Raw genomic sequence first — 15,555 nt, forward strand, 5'->3', positions numbered from 1 at the left:
CTAGATTCAAAACCCATGACCTATTACTCTGTGTCCCTAAGCTTTTTTTTTTTTAAGAATTTTATTTATTTGAGAGACAGAGAGAGAGAGAGAGAGAGAGAAAGAGAGAACCTGCAAATGGGGCAGAGGGGAAGGGAGAGAGAATTTGAAGCAGACTGCACTGAATGTGGAGTCCAATGTGGGGCTCGATCCCATGACCACAAGACCATGACCCAAGTAGAAACCAAGAGTAGTCACTCAATCGACTGAGCCACCCAGGCACCCCTGCCTCACTACACTTCTTGTCATTGATCATCTGGGAGAATTGAACTGGTATGATTTATAAAGCAAGTGATTCTAATCTGAGTTGGGCAGACATACTAAAGGCAATCAGATTAAGCATGCATGGGAAAGAGAAACTGAGGATGGAGAGAAATAGTATTTACTATTTTGGAATCTTTGTTAGTAGTAAAACTGGAGATGCAAATATCATGTAATATGAGCCAGAATAGGATATATACATATGCATAAATATCTATTACATATAAATTTATATATATTATTTATAAACTTAATATATAATATCACATTATGTTAATAAATTAATATCAATATCAAAAATTATATATTATTAAAATATATAATTATATAAAAATATATAATTATATGTTATTTATAAATTTAATATATAATATTTAATATTGTATTATATTTAAAAACTAATATTAATATTATAAATTTTTATATGATATAAAATATATTATATATATTTATACATATGTATCTCCTGTATAATCTTCCCTGATGAGGAGTGCTTTTTGCCATAGACACCATCCTCAAGCACTGTATATGGTACAATCAGGCAATGCTATTTAAAGCATGGCTGGTTTCAGGTGAGTAAAGAAATAGGTAAGATTGTGGGAATATGCTTTAGAAGGTTTTATAGAACTTGAACATTTCTGCAACCTCGCATAACACATTTTTGTATTTAAGAAAGTATTCTTATGACTATCTTCATGTGGATTGTTTCCTTCATATCTCATGGTAGTAGAATAGGTGATACTGTAGCAACAGGTCTGACCTATAGCATATGGAGCTCTAGGGGTGTTTCTAAAATCCCCTGTGCTCTAGATCTTCCCTTGGGTGGAAGCGGAACATGTTTTTTTGTTTGTTTTATAAATGTGGCATCTGTTCAGTTGAGCTTTAAGAATACCAGTCTTCTAATCAGCAACATAGAATACATATAGTCTAGGGTATTGAGAAAGATTTCAAATTTGAGTAATAGGTGCAAATTTTAATCAAAGTCCTGGTTGAGAAAAATGTATGTGAGACTAATTTTTAAAAGAATCTGGAGTCTATTTTTCAAAGCCAAAACAACATTAATACATGCAATTTTTTGCATGTCTTGATTCTCCAAGAATATTGAGTCTACAGTATGTTGCTGGATGTAAATAAAATAAACATACACACTATCCTCTTGCATTTGGTAAATAAGTTAACTGATTTTCTCTGGCACTGCTCAGTCTCACAGATGGAAGTTCAGGGGCCCAGGTTTGGGAGTTTAGAATGGGTGTAGTGAGAGGTCACAGTTGTAAGGGGAAATCTGGCCAGTGAATATGGCTCAAATGATAAAGGGGACAGAGTTGCTCAGGGTGGAAGGTAGGTCAAAGTAGGTATGGGCCTTGAAATCATAAGTTCTCTTTTGATCATCTAAATAAATGACAGAGAATTGCTAGGACATAGTTTGAAAATAAAAAGTAAGCAAATATACAGAAAGGCATTCAAATAAAGTGATAGTATACACATGAGTTTCAATAGCTAGAAATGAGTGATGAGAAGGACAATATAAAATCAGCACTAAGTGATAGGAATATTTTTGCTTTAAGTTTTCCATATTCTTTTAGAATAGTTTTTTCACTATTTCCAGCCCATCACTTTCTGAACAAAAGATTTCACCTTAAAAATCTGTTCAATATCAAAGTTTTTCTACTTCTCCTTTGCTTAATTTTGTCAGTTTGTGAAAACTAGAGAATGTAGTTCAAGAGTAGCATGAAATACACAGAAGAGATTGAAAATCCAAAGTAATCTGATCATAAAAGAGAATTTTCTTGTAGCCAGTCAAGTTATAATATACTTGATGTCCAATTGTGAGGGAAGAGTCACAGACCATAATCCAACCTATAATTACAATCCTATGTTTCATTCTAGATAATTAGAAATACTAAAAGTGAGTTTTTCATCCTATACTGCATTTTCAAAAAATAGGTCTACAAAAATTTATGACCTGAGATAAAATTCTCTGATAAAATGCTCTGAATTCTCTGAATGCAAGTAATGTAATCTGTCAGTTGCTACATGTATAAAATAAGCAAAGACAGTACGTTCCCTGAGGTCATTTTCAGCTCAGAATTTTGCTATTAATTTGTATTGCTGATTAAAATGTACTTCTAAACTCTTGGTGAGGAGTTGGTGCTGATTAAGGATATTTTTCCATATGAGGTGATGTGTCTGCCTCAAAATTTACCTATCAGAACACCACAAAGGAAAAACTTTCCATCTATACCTGGAGAAGCACATTTAAAAATACACCAAACAAAGATAGATAAACCATTAGCCAGCCTTATTAAAAAGAAGAGAGAAAAGACTCAAATTAATAAAATCATGAATGAAAAGGAGAGACCACTACCAACACCAAGAAAATACAAACGATTTTAAAAACATATTATGAACAGCTCTACGCCAATAAATTAGGCAATCTAGAAGAAATGGACACATTTCTGAAAAAACACAAACTACCAAAACTGGAACAGGAAGAAATAGAAAACCTGAACAGGCCAATAACCAGGGAGGAAGTTGAAGCAGTCATCAAAAACCTCCCAAGACACAAAAGTCCAGGGCCAGATGGCTTCCCTGGGGAATTCTATCAAACATTTAAAGAAGAAACCGTACCTATTCTACTAAAGCTGTTCGGAAAGATAGAAAGAGATGGAATACTTCCAAACTTGTTCTATAAGGCCAGCATCACCTAAATTCCAAAACCAGACAAAGACCCCACCAAAAAGGAGAATTATAGACCAATATCTCTGATGAACATGGATGCAAAAATTCTCAACAAGATACTAGCCAATAGGATACAACAATACATTAAGAAGATTATTCACCATGACCAAGTGGGATTTATCCCTGGGATGCAAGGCTAGTTCAACACTCGTAAAACAATCAGTGTGATTCATCATATCAGCAAGAGAAAAAACAAGAACCATATGATCCTCTCAATAGATTTTTTTCTCAATAGAGAAAGTATTTGACAAAATACAGCATCCATTCTTGATCAAAACTCTTCAGAGTGTAGTTAGTGATAGAGGGAACATTCCTCAACATCTTAAAAGCCATCTACGAAAAGCCCACAGCGAATATCATTCTCAATGGGGAAACACTGGGAGCCTCTCCCCTAAGATCAGGAACAAGACAGGGATGTCCACTCTCACCACTGCTATTCAACATAGTACTAGAAGTCCTAGCCTCAGCAATCAGACAGCAAAAAGAAATAAAAGGCGTTCAAATGGTCAAAAAAGAAGTCAAACTCTCCCTCTTTGCAGATGACATGATACTGTACATAGAAAACCCAAAAGACTCCACCCCAAGATTGCTAGAACTCATATAGCAATTTGGCAGTGCGGCAGGATACAAAATGCCCAGAAGTCAGTGGCATTTCTATACACTAACAATGAGACTGAAGAAAGAGAAATTAAGGAGTCAATCCCATTTACAATTGCACCCAAAAGCATAAGATACCTAGGAATAAACCTAACCAAAGAGGTAAAGGATCTATACCCTAAAAACTATAGAACACTTCTGAAAGAAATTGAGGAAGACACAAAGAGATGGAAAAATATTCCATGCTCATGGATCGGCAGAATTAATATTGTGAAAATGTCAGTGTTACCCAGGGCAATTTACACGTATAGTGCAATCCCTATCAAAATACCATGGACTTTCTTCAGAGAGTTAGAACAAATTATTTTAAGATCGGTGTAGAATCAGAAAAGACCCCGAACAGCCAGGGGAATTTTAAAAAAGAAAACCGTATCTGGGGGCATCACAATGCCAGATTTCAGGTTGTACTACAAAGCTGTGGTCATCAAGACAGTGTGGTACTGGCACACAAACAGACACATAGATCAATGGAACAGAATAGAGATCCCAGAAGTGGACCCTGAACTTTATGGTCAACTAATATTCGATAAAGGAGGAAAGATTATCCACTGGAAGAAAGACAGTCTCTTCAATAAATGGTGCTGGGAAAATTGGACATCCACATGCAGAAGAATGAAACTAGACCACTCCCTTTCACCATACACAAAGATAAACTCAAAATGGATGAAAGATCTAAATGTGAGGCAAGATTCCATCCAAATCCTAGAGGAGAACACCTTTTTGAACTTGGCCATAGCAACTTCTTGCAAGATACATCTATGAAGGCAAGAGAAACGAAAGCAAAAGTGACCTATTGGGACTTCATCAGGATAAAAAGCTTCTGCACAGCAAAAGAAACAGTCAACAAAACTAAAAGACAACCTACAGAATGGGAGAAGATATTAGCAAATGACCTGTCAGATAGGGCTAGTATCCAAGATCTATAAAGAACTTATTAAACTCAACACCAAAGAATCAAACAATCCAATCATGAAATGGGCAAAAGATGTGAACAGAAATCTCACAGAGGAAGACATAGACATGGCCAACAAGCACATGAGAAAATGCTCCGCATCACTTGCCATCAGGGAAATACAAATCAAAACCACAATGAGATACCACCTCACACCAGTGAGAATGGGGGAAATCAACAAGACAGGAAACAACAAATGTTGGAGAGGATGTGGAGAAAGGGGAACCCTCTTGCACTGTTGGTGGGAATGTGAACTGGTGCAGCCACTCTGGAAAACTGTGTGGAGGTTTCTCAAAGAGTTAAAAATAGATCTGCCCTATGATCCAGGAATTGCACTGCTGGGGATTTACCCCAAAGATGCAGATGCAATGAAACGCTGGGACACCTGCACCCCGATGTTTCTAGCAGCCATGTCCACAATATCCAAACTGTGGAAGGAGCCTCGGTGCCCATCGAAAGATGAATGGATAAAGAAGATGTGGTTTATGTATACAATGGAATATTTCTCAGCCATTAGAAACGACAAATACCCACCATTTGCTTCGACGTGGATGGAACTGGAGGGTATTAAGCTGAGTGAAATAAGTCAGTCGGAGAAGGACAAACACTATATGGTCTCATTCATTTGGGGAATATAAAAATTAGTGAAAGGAAATAAAGGGAAAAGGAGAAAAAATGAGTGGGAAATATCAGAAAGGAAGACTGAACATGACAGACTCCTAACTCTGGGAAATGAACTAGGGGTGGTAGAAAGGGAGGTGGGTGGGGGTGGTGACTGGGTGACGGGCACTGAGGGGGGCACTTGATGGGATGAGCACTGGGTGTTATGCTATATGTTGGCAAATTGAACACCAATAAAAAATAAATTAAAAAATAAAAATAAAAATACACCAAACCTCATAAGCTTTCAAGACTCTTTGCCTCATTTGACTTTTCAGAGCTTCTACTGTTCAGGATACACCAGCTTGCTAAATTCTTAATTTTCCCTCACCGAAATAATTCACAGACCATTGTGCAACACATTACTGAAACTTGCACTCTCTTTATAAAGTTCAGAGACATGAACTTCAAACAGAAGTTACTCTAATGCCTGCAAATTTTAAAATGTAGTATTGACCATTTTTATCATGAAGTCCCTAGATTTCTTCAAAAAGAACAATTTTTGTAGTTTAGTCCAAAGTATTTAATGCAAGGCATCAAAACCCCCAAATGAAGAAGATCCACTGTCTTTAATTCATTTTTTACTTGGCTTCAAGATGATAAAATTACCAAGCAGTTGGTTTATTTTATTTTTAAAATTTATTTATTAATGAGAGACACACAGAGAGAGAGGGGGGCAGAGACACAGGCAGAGGGAGAAGCAGTCTCCATGCAGGGAGCCTGATGTGGGACTCGATCCCGGGTTTCCAGGATCAGGCCCTGGGCCTAAGGCGGCACTAAACCGCTGAGCCACCCGGGGTGCCCCAAGCAGTTGGTTTAAAGACATATAATGCAAGGGGGTGATTTGGGCAATGCCTAGAGATATTTTTGATTGTCACACTCAGGTGGAGATTGCTACTGGCATCTAGTGGGTATAGACCAGGATTGCCATTGAATATTCTACAATATATAGTACAGCCTCTCCTTTCTCCCTCCCCCAACAAAGAATTGTCTGGTACAAAGTATCAACAGTGCCACTGTTGGGAAAAGCACATCTAGTATGAGAAAAATAAACCCCATATCATTAAAATTATTTATTCATCATCACTGCAATATTTTCATTTATTAAGCCCTTAGAATAAATTATTCTTACTTTCTACTTCAAATACTCCAAAAATTCACTAAATATAACTTAGTATTTCTAAGTTAGGTTATCCGTTCTTGGTTTTTTTTTTTTTTTTTTTTTTTTTTACAATATAACAAAGGGTAGACTCATCCAAAGGCATTATGTCTTGGGTTGGAAGTTACTGTTATTGAGTTATACTTTGAGGATGGTGTGGCACAGATGGGTTGAAAGTGAAGAAACGGTCACACTTGTAGAGCTGATGCAGGCAAGGATTGGGGACAGGCAGCTTAGAATAGTTCAAAGGGGGGATCCCTGGGTGGCGCAGCGGTTTGGCGCCTGCCTTTGGCCCAGGGCGCGATCCTGGAGACCCGGGATCGAGTCCCACGTCGGGCTCCCGTGCATGGAGCCTGCTTCTCCCTCTCTCTCTCTCCCTCTCTCTCTCTCTCTCTGTGTGTGTGACTATCATAAATAAATAAAAAAATTTTAAAAAATAGAATAGTTCAAAGGTCTATGGCAATTGCATCAGTGTGGTCCAATCAAGAAATATTTACTCCAGGGTTTTTCCCCACCCCTTTCCTGGCACCTGTGTTAGTTAACATAATATTGACTGTCTGTTGTAACAAACAATCCCACAATGTCTGTAATCTCAGTAGCTTGATACCACTTTGTCAAAGGAGTTTCATTTTTTGGTTTTGTGTTGGTGTATAGGTGTGTGTTTCATGGTTCCATCCTGAATAGTCCAGGTCGCTCTGTAGGGAAGCTCATCTCCAAATGGGGACTCCCAGGACAGGTGCCAGAAAATGTGGTTTCTGGTGACGTCCCTTTTTCTGGCTTCCATATAGCCACCTCACCATGTCCTCATGTGATCTATTCCTTGTGAATGCATCGAGGGATATGGGTGTCTCTTCCCTTTTTTGTAAAGATACCAGTGCTATTGGATTAAGGCCTCAATATTATGACCTCATTGAAACTTATTATCTCCTTAAAGGTCTGATCTCTCTCCAAATACAGCCACACTGGAGTTCAGAGCTTTAACATAGGAATTTTGGGGGAATACAATTCAGTCCATAACAGCTAACAATAATAGTAGCAAGAACAACAAAAGACTCACCTAAATAAGAGTATACAAGTATATTGCACTGATTTTAAGGTGTTTACAGGATCATCAGTTGGAGAGGTCATAACATACATAAACAATGAGAAATTAAAGTTTGCATAAGAGTAGATCCTTGCAGCACAAGAAAACATATAAAATGAGAAATATATTTCAAAATTGCAAGATACGTCATTTTTAAACTTTCATCAACTTGATTACTCAAATTCTTGCTGAAATTACTTATTTTAACAGGTTTCAAATTGCCTTTATAATCACGACAGACAAAACATAGACTGTACAATATTAAAATGTGAAAAAAAATGACAGAAAAGAAAAAGTTGTGTATCACAAATAAGCAAACAAAACAAAACAAAACAAAACAAACAAACCAAAAACCAAAAACCAAACAAACCTTGAATTACAGAAAGCAAATATTTGTGAGGAGCGCCGGGTGTTGTACGGAAGCGTTTGTCATTGTATTGGACACATGAAGTAATATGACACTATGTGTTGACTAACTGGGATTTATTTTTTTAATTTTTTTATTTTTTTTACTAACTGGGATTTAAATAAAAACTGCAAAAAAAGAAAAGCAACTACTGTGCTGCTGCAATCAAGGCCTCCTATTCCCCTAAAATCAGGATTAGGTCTTAACTTTATACTTACGCACTTAATTCAACGGGATAAGGAAAGAGTCTATATTTTAATGTTCAAAAAAAGAAAATTAGAGAATGTCTGTATCATCTTCAGAAACCCAAACATTCTATAATAAATGCATTTTTTATTTACTACTGTATGACATGCGGGATTTAGTTGCCCATATAGAGGCCCCATGGTCCACTGTCGTGACTGTTCTCACTTACTTTACTCCTTAGTCCTTGCAGGTGTCGTATTATTGAGAAAAAAAGGTGACATGGGTGTCAGAAGCATTTTGTATCATATCTGAGATAAGATATATTTATGACATAAAATGTTGTCTTTAAAAAGAGGCATAAGATTCAAAAGAAACATAGAGTATTTGGGGCTTCCAGGGTCTCTCTGTGGGAGGAGCTTGGGGCTTCAAGGGTCTTCCTGTGGGAGGAGCTTCCACTTCACTGAAGGGTCAAGTTCTTCATCAAAGTCATCCAGCTCCTGCTCCTTGGAGAGCTCCAGGAAAACCTGAGAGGGGCAAGACAGAGACGGGGATGTCACGCTGCCCCCTCTTGCTGCAAGTGAGTGCAAAGCGCATGCACATGTTGTACATGAATGTTCCACGGATGTCACAGGGTCCCTACCGCTGACCCACCTGCTCCAGGGTGGACTGGGAGAGGCTGTACTCCTCCAAATCGAAGCTCTGTTTAACTGCAGAAGGGCAGACATACATTAGGAGTTCATCTATTTTTTTTTTAAACTTGGAGAGTTTTACCAAGTGATATACAAAACATACAAACAGATTTTAACTATAAAAGATAAGGTAATAAGTATTCTCAGACTAACTATGGAAAGACATGTGCTGGCTTGGGCAGCGCCCATACTAAATACGGAAAGGTAAATTCTCCATGTGGTCTTGTAACAGGATGGAAATTCTCTCCCATTGTCTTGGAGTTTAGGGAGGGGCACACAAGACAAAAGCAGTGTGAGGTTCCAGACCACCTATGCAGGGTCAGTGGGGAGACAGTTCCCTCTGCGCTAGAACACTAGCATGTCCCCCTCCACATCTGCCTTCACTCTGCTCTGCTTGGCTCTTTGCTCCACTGGCTGACTTAAGAAGCTTTTTCTGATGGTTTCCACAAGTGAGCTAATGAGGAGGGACAGAGCATCAGGGAGGTCAAGACCGTTATGCCTTCCTGCCCACCCTGACATCAGCTTTGTCCCTTGATTGAAAGTCACTTCTTCTCACAGGGTCGCAGATTCTACATGATTTGCTCCTGGGTTCTAACCATTGCATCCTCTCTTAATCCCTTTGGACCTAAGAATAGCAACACTTCTGCTGTTTCTAGTCTTGGGTGATCACACTGTGCCTTGCCCCTTTGCAAACGGTCCCTGCATAAACCAAACTTGGCTGAATTATCTTACTTTCCGTTTACCATTTGTTATCAATGTGGACTGTGATTAAGACCCCAAACGTGCAGATCCATAAAAGGAAGAAAATAATGAACAGAGAGGTTTCTTGTGGGCAATTATCAGATTGCCTTTCCTTTCTCCTCTCTGAGCCAGAGGAATTGGTGGGATTGGCCTGCAATTTGGGGAAATGGGATTGTGTCCTTGACTCATGTCTTGGAACACATAAAAAATTATGGACGGTGATGGCTCTGTACTTTCAGAGTTTGGAGAGGCAAAGACGCTGGATCCAATGGGAGGTACTCTAAGAGATCTCTTGGAAAGGTATGGGGATTCCAAGAGTGGCCCAGGGGCTGCAAGAGACCAAGAGGCCAAGAGACCAAGAGAAGAAGACATCACCCACCCCAGAGTGAAAGCTGTAGTCAGAAGTTACAGATGGGAGGGGAGAGGGAGTCTTCAAGGATTTCATCTCTGCACAGGAGGCCCTAATGCCATAGTATGGCTCTAATGATCAAATCTAGCTTGGCTGTCAAATTTTCTCTTTTTCTCTCCCCTTACACTCCATACTGGGGAGGCTCACAACATCAGCATATGCACAGAGAAGGGAATGAGATAAGAAGGAAGATAAAACCATCTCTCTGGCCTCCTTAGATCCAAGTTTCCAGATATTAAGCAACTCTGATCTGGAGTGAGCACACGAGGCCAGAGTTCTGTTGCAGGCTGCAATACCCTAAAGTGATCTGATGCTATGGGAGCATGAGTCTAAGGAATGGTCAAAGGAATGTTCATGGGACATGCGTTGGCTTGTACACTGCTGAGCCTACTTAATAAAGGCATTATCACTGAGAATAAGATTAACTGTGTCTAATCTAACATTTGGAGGGGGGAAAAGAATTGCTAACTTATATTTCCAACAACAGTGGGGCAGAAAACTGTGATAAAAGAAAGCAGAACTTTAGTTTTAGCAAGTGAAACACAACAGAAGGAATCTGAATGGGAGGGAACACGTTTAAAAGCAGAAACATTAGAAGGCTGGATTGGCAGAATTAATATTGTGAAAATGTCAATGTTACCCAGGGCAATTTAAACTTTTAATGCAATCCCTATCAAAATACCATGGACTTTCTTCAGAGATTTGGAACAAATTATTTTAAGATTTGTGTGGAATCAGAAAAGACCCCGAATAGCCAGGGGAATATTGAAAAAGAAAACCAGAGCCAGGGGCATCACAATGCCGGATTTTAGGTTGTACTACAAAGCTGTGGTCATCAAGACAGTGTGGTACTGGCACAAAAACAGACACATAGATCAATGGAACAGAACAGAGAACCCAGAAATGGGCCCTCAAATCTATAGTCAACTAATAGTCAACAAAGCAGGAAAGACTATCCACTGGAAAAAAAGACAGTCTTTTCAATAAATGGTGCTGGGAAAATTGGACAGCCACGTGCAGAAGAATGAAACTAGACCATTCTCTTACACCATACACAAAGATAAACTCAAAATGGATGAAAGATCTAAATGTGAGACAAGAATTCATCAAAATCCTAGAGGAGAACACAGGCAACACCCTTTTCAAACTCGGCCACAGTAACTTCTTGCGAGATACATCCACAAAGGCAAAAGAAACAAAAGCAAAAATGAACTATTGGGACTTCATCAAGATAAGAAGCTTTTGCACAGCAAAGGATACAGTCAACAAAACTAAAAGACAACCTACAGAATGGGAGAAGATATTTGCAAATGACGTATCAGATAAAGGGCTAGTATCCAAGATCTGTAAAGAACTTACTAAATTCAACAGCAAAGAAACAAACAATCCAATCATGAAATGGGCAAAAGACATGAACAGAAATCTCACAGAGAAAGACATAGACATGGCCAACAAGCACATGAGAAAATGCTCTGCATCACTTGCCATCAGGGAAATACAAATCAAAACCACAATGAGATACCACCTCACACCAGTGAGAATGGGGAAAATCAACAAGGCAGGAAACCACAAATGTTGGAGAGGATGCGGAGAAAAGGGAACCCTCTTACACTGTTGGTGGGAATGTGAACTGGTGCAGCCACTCTGGAAAACTGTGTGGAGGTTCCTCAAAGAGTTAAAAATAGACCTGCCCTACGACCCAGCAATTGCACTGCTGGGGATTTACCCCAAAGATGCAGATGCAATGAAACGCCGGGACACCTGCACCCCGATGTTTCTAGCAGCAATGTCCACAATAGCCAAACTGTGGAAGGAGCCTCGGTGTCCATCGAAAGATGAATGGATAAAGAAGATGTGGTCTATGTATACAATGGAATATTCCTCAGCCATTAGAAATGACAAATACCCACCATTTGCTTCAACGTGGATGGAACTGGAGGGTATTATGCTGAGTGAAATAAGTCAATCGGAGAAGGACAAACATTATATGGTCTCATTCATTTGGGGAATATAAATAATAGTGAAAGGGAATAGAAGGGAAGGGAGAAGAAATAGGTAGGGAATATCAGAAAGGGAGACAGAACATGAAGACTCCTAACTCTGGGAAATGAACTAGGGGTGGTGGAAGGGGAGGAGGGCAGGGGGTGGGGGTGAGTAGGTGATGGGCACTGAGGGGAGCACTTGATGGGATGAGCACTGGGTGTTGTTCTGTATGTTGGCAAATTGAACACCAATAAAAAATAAATTTATTATTAAAAAAAAAAAGAAGAAGGCTCTTAAGAAAAGGCTCCCCTGTACATTAGGGAGGCAGCCTTCCTGGAATGTCTCCCTCCCTTCTCCTAACTGGTTGTAAAACCCTTCATGCTGATCTGAGTCTGTTGTAGGAATGCTTCTCCCTAGGGTGATGCAAAATTGGTCACTAGGCCAGGATGGCCACGGTGAGAAATGGCCCATAGAGCAAAGGTGACCAGCAGAAGGAGGAAGTGAAAAGAAGCTATCTCCGGCAATTGTAACCTTGACTCAAGGAGAAAAATTTCTCTAAGAACTAGAATGTCTGGGGCTTCTAATGACTGACAGGTGACAAGTAAGAAAGCACAGGTGAAGAAGAGGGGGAGAGGGACTCTTGGGTGACTCAGTTGGTTGAGTATCTGACTCTTGATTTCAGCTTAGGTCTTGATCTCAGGGTCATGAGTTCAAGCCCCATGGTGGGCTCCACGTGAGCCTACTCCACGCCCAGTGTGGAGCCCACTTAATAAAAAGAAAAAGAGGGGAGTGTGTGCAGCGTTTTATCAGATTTCATACACTGGTGTGATAGGTGGAATCAGAGCCCATGATAGATCAATGCAGTACATAAAGATCACAATCCAAGAGTTTGGAAAAGAGTTATGGCTTAGCCCACTCCCATAGAGAGGGACCTCCTTATCAACATCTAATGCTATCTAAGAGTACAAACAGGCCAAAAAAAATTTTTTTTTGGTATGAATCTGTGGACACTCCAGCCACAAATGCCAAAGGTCTCTTCCTTCTGGAGCCTCATTCAATTAGGACAGGATTTCCCACCCTTGCCACAAAGGACATTTTGGTCTGATGCGTCTATGCTGTGGGAGGGAGCTGACCTGTGTGCATTGCAGGATGTTTGGCATCATCCTTGGCCTTAACCCACAAGATACCAGTCATTACCCCCCCCCGCCCCCAACTTCCAGCCTTAGTTATGACAACCAAAGATATCCACAGACATCACCAAATCACTTGTGGTTGAGAAGCACTGGATTAAAAGTCTTAATACTTTATTTCTGGTATAACGGCACAATTTCATGTCCGTGTACCTCTTATACTGGTTTAATGCAAGATTTGAATTTCTCTGTTTCCCGGAGTCCTTATCTCTAAACAGTGACTCTTACCTATCTCTAATTTGAAGAAAGCCTGTGATAAGGGTCGCACATCCTCAACAGGCAACTTATAGACCATCAGGGAGGAGTACCTACGAGGAACAGAGAGTGAGGCTGAGCTCCAGGTTGCAAGAAGACAACCACTGATGGATGTGCATCTAAAAAGCAGCAACAGGGACTCCTGGGTGGCTCAGTGGTTGGGCATCTGCCTTTAGCTCAGGTCGCGATCCTGGGGTCCTGGGATTCAGGCCCACATCGGGGGCCCTGCAAGGAGCCTGCTTCTCCCTCTGTGTATGTCTCTGCCTCTCTCTCTGGTGTCTCTCATGAATAAATAAATAAAATCTTTTAAAAATAAAATAAAATAAAAAATAAGCAGCAGCAACAATATCACCAACAATTTATTTCAATGCATGTGTCTGCAGAGCAATGGACAGAGGTAGTGAATGTTCTTTAACCAATAAGAAGTCATTTTACTCAAGAAGAAGCATGAGGAGGCTCTCAGAGCTAAGCTCCTTTTTGGTCTCAGGAGGAATGAGACACAGAGGAAACCCCCAGCGCCTGCACCCCAGGATTACTTATTATCCTTCTTCCTTAGTGAGAAGAGAATAGCATCTAAGACAAAAGCACTAAGTTTGCCTCCTGCCTCTGCTGCTAGGGTTTGGTGTGGTCTAACTGACCTGAGCCTCAAGTGCCATTACCAATAATAATAAAAGTGCTAAGAGCCACCACTCACTGAGCATTGACTGATGCCTGGTAGTGGCTCTTGGTTTTAGACTAGTGGTCGTATTTAATGGGGATGGTTTTACCCTCTAGAAGGGATCCCGATGACCTCGGTCCTCGCACATGTTAGGACCTGGCTCATGAGCGAGCAGCCAGGAATGCAAATTCCCTTACAACAATCAGCTTCCAAATCAGTACTTTGCTCTCTCATTTCCCTCCCATGGAAGGAAATTCCCTTGGAATCGGGCCTTCCTCTAATAATTAAAATACTCACAATTACCATAATTTCTCTAATAATTAAAATACAATTACCATAGGGTTAAAAAACCCAAAAAGAATGATCAAGTAAGGCTTTTATTTCTCTTCACAATAATAGAAAACGGAATAATAGAAGACACAAAACCAACACCTGTGCCTACCTTTCCTGCCGGGCAGCTTGAGGAAAAAGTCTCAGAATTTCACAGTGGAGGGGCTCCACCTGGGTGGGGGTCTTCACCTTCATCTCCAGCAGATAATCTTTGCCAAATCTGCTTTTCAGATGTTGGATAGAACCGATACATCTGGAGGGAGGAGGAGGAGGAAGTTAAGTAAGAGAAGGGAAAGATAAATCTATGGCTGGTGATTTTCAGCCTCCAGAGAAAGGCCAGCGCCATGCAGAGGGGAAGCAGCCAGCCACTCCAGCTGGGGACAGTGATAACACCATGTGGGAAAATGTCTTCTGCTCCTGGCCCACGGGGGCCCAAGGGTGGGCAGGGATGGGCACCCACCTCAGCCTTCCCGACACCATGATGGCCACGCGGTCACACACGGCCTCGGCCTCTGCCATGTAGTGGGTGGTCAGGAGGGCGCCCCTCTCCGTGTTCCCGAAGGTGGCCCGGATCATCTGCCTATATTAGGTCAGGGACAATGTTAGCTAGCTGGAATGCTCAAGGTAAGAGGATAAGACTTTCAAGCATGTTTCACTGGCAAACATGCAACAACTAGTGAATTCAGATTAGACAAAGAAAGGATTTTTGAAGGCACAGCAGTCATGTCAATATCCCAACTATTGGGCAGAGTGTTGAATTCAGAACATGGCTGGGGCTGGATGTAGAGGATGATATTGGGTAAAAGGGTATTTAGAAATGCTGAATTCCCAGGGTATGTATGAGAGGGCAATGGGAAGAAAGATGGAAAATGAGAAGCACTTATTTAAAAGCATGATAGTAATGATAAAGTACAAAACAGCAGATTTCAGAATCCTAAGAACTTGGGATTTTTTTTCCTCCATAAGAACCACATATCAGGTGATGCTGTAGGAATTGAAACTGAGTAAGAGATGGATGTGGTTGAGTATAAAAACAGGCCATGCATATCCGGAAGACCTATGATGAAAAACAAGATTCTTAAAGTAGTAGGGTGTTAGAATTCTCTTTTTCTTCTTAATAAAAATTGGCTGTGATGGAGAGTCAGATTTTTCCCCCT

The 15,555-nt window shown here is 40.3% G+C and overlaps 1 protein-coding gene across 2 annotated transcripts in view; it reads right to left on the reverse strand.

Moving 5' to 3' along the window:
- Positions 1 to 7,529: 7,529 nt before the first annotated feature.
- The window catches only part of ABCA9 (ATP binding cassette subfamily A member 9), a 59,479-nt gene continuing 51,453 nt past the window's right edge, over positions 7,530 to 15,555 (reverse strand). For both annotated transcript variants that reach the window (XM_055324624.1, XM_055324625.1), the window contains 5 exons: positions 14,859 to 14,978; positions 14,511 to 14,651; positions 13,384 to 13,463; positions 8,795 to 8,850; positions 7,530 to 8,667 (listed from right to left, as the gene is read on the reverse strand). In XM_055324624.1, coding sequence (XP_055180599.1) covers positions 8,569 to 8,667; positions 8,795 to 8,850; positions 13,384 to 13,463; positions 14,511 to 14,651; positions 14,859 to 14,978 — 496 coding nt within the window. In that variant the 3' untranslated portion in view covers positions 7,530 to 8,568. The remainder of the gene's footprint in view (positions 8,668 to 8,794; positions 8,851 to 13,383; positions 13,464 to 14,510; positions 14,652 to 14,858; positions 14,979 to 15,555) is intronic.

This window comes from Nyctereutes procyonoides, unplaced genomic scaffold (genome assembly GCF_905146905.1).
Source record: "Nyctereutes procyonoides isolate TBG_1078 unplaced genomic scaffold, NYPRO_anot_genome, whole genome shotgun sequence".
NCBI lineage: Eukaryota > Metazoa > Chordata > Mammalia > Carnivora > Canidae > Nyctereutes > Nyctereutes procyonoides.